The sequence below is a fragment of the Oncorhynchus keta genome, unplaced genomic scaffold, assembly GCF_023373465.1.
Source record: "Oncorhynchus keta strain PuntledgeMale-10-30-2019 unplaced genomic scaffold, Oket_V2 Un_contig_8583_pilon_pilon, whole genome shotgun sequence".
Classification (NCBI taxonomy): domain Eukaryota; kingdom Metazoa; phylum Chordata; class Actinopteri; order Salmoniformes; family Salmonidae; genus Oncorhynchus; species Oncorhynchus keta.
In genome coordinates, this window is record NW_026290133.1 from 30,001 (window position 1) to 42,500 (window position 12,500).

The following is a 12,500-nucleotide window of genomic DNA, read 5'->3' on the forward strand; positions in this document are numbered from 1 at the left end:
GTAGTTATAGTCTCCTCATATTGAGGAACAGGGAGAGGGTAGTTATCGTCTCCTCATATTGAGGAACAGGGAGAGGGTAGTTATGGGGTCCTCATATTGAGGAACAGGGAGAGGGTAGTTATAGTCTCCTCATATTGAGGAACAGGGAGAGGGTAGTTATGGGGTCCTCATATTGAGGAACAGGGAGAGGGTAGTTATAGTCTCCTCATATTGAGGAACAGGGAGAGGGTAGTTATAGTCTCCTCATATTGAGGAACAGGGAGAGGGTAGTTATGGGGTCCTCATATTGAGGAACAGGGAGAGGGTAGGTATGGTGTCCTCATATTGAGATACAGGGAGAGGGTAGTTATAGTCTCCTCATATTGAGGAACAGGGAGAGGGTAGTTATGGTGTCCTCATATTGAGGAACAGGAGAGGGTAGTTATAGTCTCCTCATATTGAGGAACAGGGAGAGGGTAGGTATGGTCTCCTCATATTGAGGAACAGGGAGAGGGTAGTTATAGTCTCCTCATATTGAGGAACAGGGAGAGGGTAGTTATAGTCTCCTCATATTGAGGAACAGGGAGAGGGTAGTTATGGGGTCCTCATATTGAGATACAGGGAGAGGGTAGTTATAGTTTCCTCATATTGAGGAACAGGGAGAGGGTAGTTATGGGGTCCTCATATTGAGGAACAGGGAGAGGGTAGTTATAGTTTCCTCATATTGAGGAACAGGGAGAGGGTAGTTATGGGGTCCTCATATTGAGGAACAGGGAGAGGGTAGGTATGGTGTCCTCATATTGAGGAACAGGGAGAGGGTAGGTATGGTGTCCTCATATTGAGGAACAGGGAGAGGGTAGTTATAGTCTCCTCATATTGAGATACACAGGAGAGGGTAGTTATAGTCTCCTCATATTGAGGAACAGGGTAGTTATGGGGATACATACCCAGACAGGCAGTCTCCACAGACAGCATCAGAGTGTGATGTACCAGAGGTTACCACCATTTTGTTGAGGACCCCGCAGGAGGAGTGTGGGCGACATTGATCAGAGTCATAGCCATCTGAAAACGTGCCTGCTGGACAAGACTGACATTGCACCACCTCGCCTGGTCCCTTGACCTGCCCACAAGCCTGGCAGGAGAAAACATCTTTACATCTCCGAACAGAGTAGATGAACCACTGTAATTACACAGATACACTACAGTTGTTCTGTGTTCAATAAGACGGTCCAAAATGACTAACACTGCCGTTCTGGGAACTAACATACATTACCTATTTTTCGGTTTCATATGAAATTGTGCAAAGACATATACTGTATATATATATACATTACCTATTTTTCAGTTTCATATGAAATTGTGCAAAGACATATACTGTATATATATATATATATATATATATATATATATATATATATATATATATATATATATATATGTCTTTGCACAATTTCATATGAAACCGAAAATAGGTAATGTATATATATATATATGTATATAAATAAATATACTGTATATATACAAATATACTGTATATATATATATACTGTTTATATACAAATATACTGTATATATATAAATATATAAATATACTTTATATATATATATAAATGTATAATATACTGTATATATAAATATATATAAATATACTGTATGCTGTATATAAAAATAATATATGTACAGTGGGGCAAAAAAAGTATTTAGTCAGCCACCAATTGTGCAAGTTCTCCCACTTAGAAAGATGAGAGAGGCCTGTAATTTCATCATAGGTACACTTCAACTATGACAGACAAAATGAGATTTTTTCCCCCCAGAAAATCACATTGTAGGATTTTTTATGAATTTATTTGCAAATTATGGTGTAAAATAAGTATTTGGTCAATAACAAAAGTGTATCTCAATACTTTGTTGTATACCCTTTGTTGGCAATGACAGAGGTCAAACGTTTTCTGTAAGTCTTCACAAGGTTTTCACACACTGTTGCTGGTATTTTGGCCCATTCCTCCATCTCCTCTAGAGCAGTGATGTTTTGGGGCTGTTGCTGGGCAACACAAACTTTCAACTCCCTCCAAAGATGTTCTATGGGGTTGAGATCTGGAGACTGGCTAGGCCACTCCAGGACCTTGAAATGCTTCTTACGAAGCCACTCCTTCATTGCCATTGTGTGTTTGGGATCATTGTCATGCTGAAAGACCCAGCCACGTTTCATCTTCAATGCCCTTGATGATGGAAGGAGGTTTTCACTCAAAATCTCATGATATATGGCCCCATTCATTCTTTCCTTTACACGGATCAGTCATCCTGGTCCTTTGCAGAAAAACAGCCCCAAAGCATGATGTTTCCACCCCATGCTTCACAGTAGGTATGGTGTTCTTTGGATGCAACTCAGCATTCTTTGTCCTCCAAACACGACCAGTTGAGTTTTTACCAAAAAGTAATATTTTGGTTTCATCTGACCATATGACATTCTCCCAATCTTCTTCTGGATCATCCAAATGCTCTCTAGCAAACTTCAGACGGGCCTGGACATGTACTGGCTTAAGCAGGGGACACGTCTGGCACTGCAGGATTTGAGTCCCTGGCGGCGTAGTGTGTTACTGATGGTAGGCTTTGTTAATTTGGTCCCAGCTCTCTGCAGGTCATTCACTAGGTCCCCCGTGTGATTCTGGGATTTTTGCTCACCGTTCTTTTGATCATTTTGACCCCACGGGGTGAGATCTTGCGTGGAGCCCCAGATCGAGGGAGATCTTCAGTGGTCTTATATGTCTTCCATTTCCTAATAATTGCTCCCACAGTTGATTTCTTCAAACCAAGCTGCTTACCTATTGCAGATTCAGTCTTCCCAGTCTGGTGCAGGTCTACAATTTTGTTTCTGGTGTCCTTTGACAGCTCTTTGGTCTTGGCCATAGTGGAGTTTGGAGTGTGACTGTTTGAGGTTGTGGACAGGTGTCTTTTATACTGACAACAAGTTCAAACAGGTGCCATTTATACAGGTAATGAGTGAAGGACAAAGGATCCTCTTAAAGAAGAAGTTACAGGTCTGTGAGAGCCAGAAATCTTGCTTGTTTGTAGGTGACCAAATACTTATTTTCCACCATAATTTGCAAATAAATTCATTAAAAATCCTAAAATGTGATTTTCTGGATTTTTTCTCATTTTGTCTGTCATAGTTGAAGTGTACCTATGATGAAAATTACAGGCCTCTCTCATCTTTTTAAGTGGGAGAACTTGCACAATTGGTAGCTGACTAAATACTTTCTTGCCCCACTGTAAGGAAGTGGATGGCTGCAAACGTCCTACTATTAAACTCGGACAAAACAGAGATGCCTGTTCGAGGTCCCAAGAAACAAAGAGATCTTCTGTTGAATCGGACAATTAATCTTGATGGTTGTACAGTCGTCTCAAATAAAACTGTGAAGGACCTCAGCGTTACTCTGGACCCTGATCTCTCTTTTGACGAACATATCAAGACTGTTTCAAGGACAGCTTTTTTCCATCTACGTAACATTGCAAAAATCAGAAACTTTCTGTCCAAAAATGATGCAGAAAAATGTATCCATGTTTTTGTTACTTCTACTTTCCAGCTACCCGGATAAAGCACTAAATAAACTTCAGTTAGTGCTAAATATGGCTGCTAGAATCCTGACTAGAACCAAAAAATGTGATCATATTACTCCAGTGCTAGCCTCCTACACTGGCATTCTGTTAAGGCCAGGGCTGATGTCAAGGTTTTACTGCTAACCTACAAAGCATTACATGGGCTTGCTCCTACCTATCTCTCTGATTTGGTCCTGCCGAACATTCCTACATGTACGCTACGGTCACAAGACGCAGGCTTCCTAATTGTCCCTAGAATTTCTAATCAAACAGCCGGAGGCAGGGCTTTCTCCTATAGAGCTCCAATTTTATGGAATGGTCTGCCTACCCATGTAAGAGACGCAAACTCGGTCTCAACCTTTAAGTCTTTACTGAAGACTCATCTCTTCGGTGGGTCATATGATTGAGTGTAGTCTGGCCCAGGAGTGGGAAGGTGAACGGAAAGGCTCTGAAGCAATAAACCGCCCTTGCTGTCTCTGCCTGGCCAGTTCCCTCTTTCTACTGGGATTCTCTGCCTCTAACCCTATTACAGGGGCTGAGTCACTGGCTTACTGGTGCTCTTCCATGCCGTCCCTAGGAGGGGTGTGTCACTTGAGTGGATTGAGTCACTGACATGATCTTCCTGCCTGGGTTGGCGCCCCCCTTGGGTTGTGCCGTGGCGGAGATATTTGTGGGCTATACTCGGCCTTGTCTCAGGATGGTAAGTTGGTGGTTGAAGATATCCCTCCAGTGGTGTGGGGGCTGTGCTTTGGCAAAGTGGGTGGGGTTACATCCTGCCTGTTTGGCCCTGTCCATCGGATGGGGCCACAGTGTATCCTGACCCCTCCTGTCTCAGCCTCCAGTATTTATGCTGCAGTAGTTAATGTGGGCTAGGGTCAGTTTGTTATATCTGGAGTATTTCTCCTGTCTTATCCGGTATCCTGTGTGAATTTAAGTATGCTCTCTCTAATTCTCTCTTTCTTTCTCTCTCTCGGAGGACCTGAGCCCTAGGACCATGCCTCAGGACTACCTGGCATGATGACTCCTTGCTGTCCCCAGTCCACCTGGCCGTGCTGCTGCTCCAGTTTCAACTGTTCTGCCTGCGGGTATGGAACCCTGACCTGTTCACCGGACGTGCTACCTGTCTCAGACCTGCTGTTTTCAACTCTCTAGAGACAGCAGGAGCGATAGAGATACTCTCAATGATCGGCTATGAAAAGCCAACTGACATTTACTCCTGAGGTGCTGACTTGTTGCACCCTCTACAACCACTGTGACTATTATTATTTGACCCAGCTGGTCATTTATGAACATTTGAACATCTTGGCCATGTTCTGTTATAATCTCCACCCGGCACACCCAGAAGAGGACTGGCCACCCCTCATAGCCTGGATCCTCTCTAGGTTTCTTCCTAGGTTTTGGCCTTTCTAGGGAGTTTTCCTAGCCACCGTGCTTCTACACCTGCATTGCTTGCTGTTTGGGGTTTTAGGCTGGGTTTCTGTACAGCACTTTGAGATATCAGCTGATGTAAGGGCTACATAAGTACATTTTATTTGATTTAATGAGAGGTGAGTTAGGATGACAGGGTAATGAGAGGTGAGTTAGGATGACAGGGTAATGAGAGGTGAGTTAGGATGACAGGGTAATGAGAGGTGAGTTAGGATGACAGGGAAATGAGAGGTGAGTTAGGATGACAGGGAAATGAGAGGTGAGTTAGGATGACTGGGTAATGAGAGGTGAGTTAGGATGACAGGGTAATGAGAGGTGAGTTAGGATGACAGGGTAATGAGAGGTGAGTTAGGATGACAGGGTAATGAGAGGTGAGTTAGGATGACAGGGTAATGAGAGGTGAGTTAGGATGACAGTGTAATGAGAGGTGAGTTAGGATGACAGGGTAATGAGAGGTGAGTTAGGATGACAGGGTAATGAGAGGTGAGTTAGGATGACAGGGTAATGAGAGGTGAGTTAGGATGACAGGGTAATGAGAGGTGAGTTAGGAGCTTCTGTCCTACCTTGATTGGCTCCTGGCCACTGGGGCACCGCAGACACACACACCCCTCCCCCCAGGGACACTGCACGGCTACAGTCCCTCCAGAGCAAAACACCTGGAATACACACTCAGATTAGTGACTCAAATAATTAGACACACACACACACGTCTCTCTCACATACACACACACAAACACACACACACAAAGAAACGTACCGTGAGAAGGACAAGAGCTGAGCAGCAAAGGTGGTTCCTCATCTTCTTCCAGGTATTCTTCTCTGAACATATGACCTAGAACAGAGGGGATCATGGGACAACAGGTGAGCTACAGGCAGCAAGGTAGAACAGAGAGGATCATGGGACAACAGGTGAGCTACAAGCATCCAGGTAGAACAGAGAGGATCATGGGACAACAGGTGAGCTACAGGCAGCCAGGTAGAACAGAGAGGATCATGGGACAACAGGTGAGCTACAGGCAGCCAGGTAGAACAGAGAGGATCATGGGACAACTGGTGAGCTACAGGCAGCAAGGTAGAACAGAGAGGATCATGGGACAACAGGTGAGCTACAAGCATCCAGGTAGAACAGAGAGGATCATGGGACAACAGGTGAGCTACAGGCAGCCAGGTAGAACAGAGAGGATCATGGGACAACAGGTGAGCTACAGGCAGCCAGGTAGAACAGAGAGGATCATGGGACAACAGGTGAGCTACAGGCAGCCAGGTAGAACAGAGAGGATCATGGGACAACAGGTGAGCTACAGGCAGCCAGGTAGAACAGAGAGGATCATGGGACAACAGGTGAGATACAGGCAGCCAGGTAGAACAGAGAGGATCATGGGACAACAGGTGAGCTACAGGCAGCCAGGTAGAACAGAGAGGATCATGGGACAACAGGTGAGCTACAGGCAGCCAGGTAGAACAGAGAGGATCATGGGACAACAGGTGAGCTACAGGCAGCCAGGTAGAACAGAGAGGATCATGGGACAACAGGTGAGCTACAGGCAGCCAGGTAGAACAGAGAGGATCATGGGACAACAGGTGAGCTACAGGCAGCCAGGTAGAACAGAGAGGATCATGGGACAACAGGTGAGATACAGGCAGCCAGGTAGAACAGAGAGGATCATGGGACAACAGGTGAGCTACAGGCAGCCAGGTAGAACAGAGAGGATCATGGGACAACAGGTGAGATACAGGCAGCCAGGTAGAACAGAGGATCATGGGACAACAGGTGAGAATACAGGCAGCCAGGTAGAACAGAGAGGATCATGGGACAACAGGTGAGATACAGGCAGCCAGGTAGAACAGAGAGGATCATGGGACAACAGGTGAGATACAGGCAGCCAGGTAGAACAGAGAGGATCATGGAGCAACTGGTGAGCTACAGGCAGCAAGGTAGAACAGAGGATCATGGGACAACAGGTGAGCTACAGGCAGCCAGGTAGAACAGAGAGGATCATGGGACAACAGGTGAGATACAGGCAGCCAGGTAGAACAGAGAGGATCATGGGACAACAGGTGAGATACAGGCAGCCAGGTAGAACAGAGAGGATCATGGGACAACAGGTGAGATACAGGCAGCCAGGTAGAACAGATAGGATCATGGAGCAACTGGTGAGCTACAGGCAGCAAGGTAGAACAGAGAGGATCATGGGACAACAGGTGAGCTACAGGCAGCCAGGTAGAACAGAGAGGATCATGGGACAACAGGTGAGCTATAGTCAGGAGAAAATGTAATTTAAAATAAAAAAGTATGGTTTTGCCTGAAGAGACAAAGAACCTCTGATTACATTACAATCCTCCAGCAACCACATGACACACGCCTGAATCATTAGTGACAACTCAACATGACACACGCCTGAATCATTAGTGACAACTCAACATGACACACGCCTGAATCATTACAGTGTCAACTCAACATGACACACGCCTGAATCATTAGTGACAACTCAACATGACACACGCCTGAATCATTACAGTGACAACTCAACATGACACACGCCTGAATCATTACAGTGACAACTCAACATGACACGCCTGAATCATTACAGTGACAACTCAACATGACACACGCCTGAATCATTAGTGACAACTCAACATGACACACGCCTGAATCATTACAGTGACAACTCAACATGACACACGCCTGAATCATTACAGTGTCAACTCAACATGACACACGCCTGAATCATTAGTGACAACTCAACATGACACACGCCTGAATCATTACAGTGTCAACTCAACATGACACACGCCTGAATCATTAGTGACAACTCAACATGACACACGCCTGAATCATTAGTGTCAACTCAACATGACACACGCCTGAATCATTACAGTGTCAACTCAACATGACACACGCCTGAATCATTAGTGACAACTCAACATGACACACGCCTGAATCATTACAGTGTCAACTCAACATGACACACGCCTGAATCATTAGTGACAACTCAACATGACACACGCCTGAATCATTAGTGACAACTCAACATGACACACGCCTGAATCATTAGTGTCAACTCAACATGACACACGCCTGAATCATTACAGTGTCAACTCAACATGACACACGCCTGAATCATTAGTGTCAACTCAACATGACACACGCCTGAATCATTACAGTGTCAACTCAACATGACACACGCCTGAATCATTAGTGACAACTCAACATGACACACGCCTGAAACATTAGTGTCAACTCAACATGACACACGCCTGAATCATTACAGTGTCAACTCAACATGACACACGCCTGAATCATTAGTGTCAACTCAACATGACACACGCCTGAATCATTACAGTGTCAACTCAACATGACACACGCCTGAATCATTACAATGTCAACTCAACATGACACACGCCTGAATCATTACAGTGTCAACTCAACATGACACACGCCTGAATCATTAGTGACAACTCAACATGACACACGCCTGAATCATTAGTGACAACTCAACATGACACACGCCTGAATCATTAGTGTCAACTCAACATGACACACGCCTGAATCATTAGTGTCAACTCAACATGACACACGCCTGAATCATTAGTGTCAACTCAACATGACACACGCCTGAATCATTAGTGACAACTCAACATGACACACGCCTGAATCATTAGTGACAACTCAACATGACACACGCCTGAATCATTAGTGTCAACTCAACATGACACACGCCTGAATCATTAGTGTGTCAACTCAACATGACACACGCCTGAATCATTAGTGTCAACTCAACATGACACACGCCTGAATCATTAGTGACAACTCAACATGGCACACGCCTGAATCATTAGTGACAACTCAACATGGCACACGCCTGAATCATTAGTGACAACTCAACATGGCACACGCCTGAATCATTAGTGACAACTCAACATGACACACGCCTGAATCATTACAGTGACAACTCAACATGGCACACGCCTGAATCATTACAGTGTCAACTCAACATGACACACGCCTGAATCATTACAGTGTCAACTCAACATGACACACACCTGAATCATTACAGTGTCAACTCAACATGACACACGCCTGAATCATTACAGTGTCAACTCAACATGACACACGCCTGAATCATTACAGTGTCAACTCAACATGACACACGCCTGAATCATTACAGTGTCAACTCAACATGACACGCCTGAATCATTAGTGACAACTCAACATGACACACGCCTGAATCATTAGTGTCAACTCAACATGACACACGCCTGAATCATTACAGTGTCAACTCAACATGACACACGCCTGAATCATTACAGTGTCAACTCAACATGACACACACCTGAATCATTACAGTGTCAACTCAACATGACACACGCCTGAATCATTACAGTGTCAACTCAACATGACACACGCCTGAATCATTACAGTGTCAACTCAACATGACACACGCCTGAATCATTACAGTGTCAACTCAACATGACACACGCCTGAATCATTAGTGACAACTCAACATGACACACGCCTGAATCATTACAGTGTCAACTCAACATGACACACGCCTGAATCATTAGTGACAACTCAACATGACACACGCCTGAATCATTACAGTGACAACTCAACATGACACACGCCTGAATCATTACAGTGACAACTCAACATGACACACGCCTGAATCATTACAGTGACAACTAAACATGACACACGCCTGAAGCATTAGTGACAACTCAACATGACACACGCCTGAATCATTACAGTGACAACTCAACATGACACACGCCTGAATCATTACAGTGTCAACTCAACATGACACACGCCTGAATCATTAGTGACAACTCAACATGACACACGCCTGAATCATTACAGTGTCAACTCAACATGACACACGCCTGAATCATTAGTGACAACTCAACATGACACACGCCTGAATCATTAGTGTCAACTCAACATGACACACGCCTGAATCATTACAGTGTCAACTCAACATGACACACGCCTGAATCATTAGTGACAACTCAACATGACACACGCCTGAATCATTAGTGACAACTCAACATGACACACGCCTGAATCATTAGTGACAACTCAACATGACACACGCCTGAATCATTAGTGTCAACTCAACATGACACACGCCTGAATCATTACAGTGTCAACTCAACATGACACACGCCTGAATCATTAGTGTCAACTCAACATGACACACGCCTGAATCATTACAGTGTCAACTCAACATGACACACGCCTGAATCATTAGTGACAACTCAACATGACACACGCCTGAAACATTAGTGTCAACTCAACATGACACACGCCTGAATCATTACAGTATCAACTCAACATGACACACGCCTGAATCATTAGTGACAACTCAACATGACACACGCCTGAATCATTAGTGACAACTCAACATGACACACGCCTGAATCATTAGTGACAACTCAACATGACACACGCCTGAATCATTAGTGTCAACTCAACATGACACACGCCTGAATCATTACAGTGTCAACTCAACATGACACACGCCTGAATCATTAGTGTCAACTCAACATGACACACGCCTGAATCATTACAGTGTCAACTCAACATGACACACGCCTGAATCATTAGTGACAACTCAACATGACACACGCCTGAAACATTAGTGTCAACTCAACATGACACACGCCTGAATCATTACAGTGTCAACTCAACATGACACACGCCTGAATCATTAGTGTCAACTCAACATGACACACGCCTGAATCATTACAGTGTCAACTCAACATGACACACGCCTGAATCATTACAATGTCAACTCAACATGACACACGCCTGAATCATTACAGTGTCAACTCAACATGACACACGCCTGAATCATTAGTGACAACTCAACATGACACACGCCTGAATCATTAGTGACAACTCAACATGACACACGCCTGAATCATTAGTGTCAACTCAACATGACACACGCCTGAATCATTAGTGTCAACTCAACATGACACACGCCTGAATCATTAGTGTCAACTCAACATGACACACGCCTGAATCATTAGTGACAACTCAACATGACACACGCCTGAATCATTAGTGACAACTCAACATGACACACGCCTGAATCATTAGTGTCAACTCAACATGACACACGCCTGAATCATTAGTGTCAACTCAACATGACACACGCCTGAATCATTAGTGTCAACTCAACATGACACACGCCTGAATCATTAGTGACAACTCAACATGGCACACGCCTGAATCATTAGTGACAACTCAACATGGCACACGCCTGAATCATTAGTGACAACTCAACATGGCACACGCCTGAATCATTAGTGACAACTCAACATGACACACGCCTGAATCATTACAGTGACAACTCAACATGGCACACGCCTGAATCATTACAGTGTCAACTCAACATGACACACGCCTGAATCATTACAGTGACAACTCAACATGACACACACCTGAATCATTACAGTGTCAACTCAACATGACACACGCCTGAATCATTACAGTGTCAACTCAACATGACACACGCCTGAATCATTACAGTGTCAACTCAACATGACACACGCCTGAATCATTACAGTGTCAACTCAACATGACACACGCCTGAATCATTACAGTGTCAACTCAACATGACACACGCCTGAATCATTAGTGTCAACTCAACATGACACACGCCTGAATCATTACAGTGTCAACTCAACATGACACACGCCTGAATCATTACAGTGTCAACTCAACATGACACACACCTGAATCATTACAGTGACAACTCAACATGACACACGCCTGAATCATTACAGTGACAACTCAACATGACACATACTGTCACAACGTTGACTGAGAGACAGGCTCTGGCTGGTAAATAGTATTTAGATGTAACAGACAGAGTTCATGGACAGTGGACACAGGTCAGACACATAGGGGTTTACTGAGCTGATAGCAGAGACATGTCAGACACACAGGGGTTTACTGAGCTGATAGCAGAGACATGTCAGATATACTGAGCTGATAGCAAAGACAGGTTAGACACACAGGGGTTTACTAAGCTGATAGCAGAGACAGGTCAGATATACTGAGCTGATAGCAGAGACAGGTCAGACACACAGGGGTTTACTGAGCTGATAGCAGAGACAGGTCAGATATACTGAGCTGATAGCAGAGACAGGTTAGACACACAGGGGTTTACTGAGCTGATAGCAGAGACAGGTCAGATATACTGAGCTGATAGCAGAGACAGGTTAGACACACAGGGGTTTACTGAGCTGATAGCAGAGACAGGTCAGATATACTGAGCTGATAGCAGAGACAGGTCAGACACACAGGGGTTTGCTGAGCTGATAGCAGAGACAGGTCAGACACACAGGGGTTAACTGAGCTGATAGCAGAGACAGCTCAGACACACAGGGGTTAACTGAGCTGATAGCAGAGACAGCTCAGACACACAGGGGTTTACTGAGCTGATAGCAGAGACAGCTCAGACACACAGGGGTTAACTGAGCTGATT

General features: G+C 44.6%; 1 protein-coding gene across 1 annotated transcript in view; it reads right to left on the reverse strand.

The window, feature by feature from the left end:
- LOC127926892 (tumor necrosis factor receptor superfamily member 19L-like) overlaps positions 1–12,500 on the reverse strand; it is a gene marked incomplete at its 3' end in the record, with an annotated part of 29,505 nt that overhangs the window by 6,682 nt on the left and 10,323 nt on the right. Inside the window, exons 2-4 of the mRNA XM_052512536.1 lie at positions 5,762–5,836; positions 5,568–5,660; positions 927–1,111 (exon numbers count right to left, since the gene is read on the reverse strand). Of these exons, the coding sequence (XP_052368496.1) occupies positions 927–1,111; positions 5,568–5,660; positions 5,762–5,803 (320 nt within the window). The remainder of the gene's footprint in view (positions 1–926; positions 1,112–5,567; positions 5,661–5,761; positions 5,837–12,500) is intronic.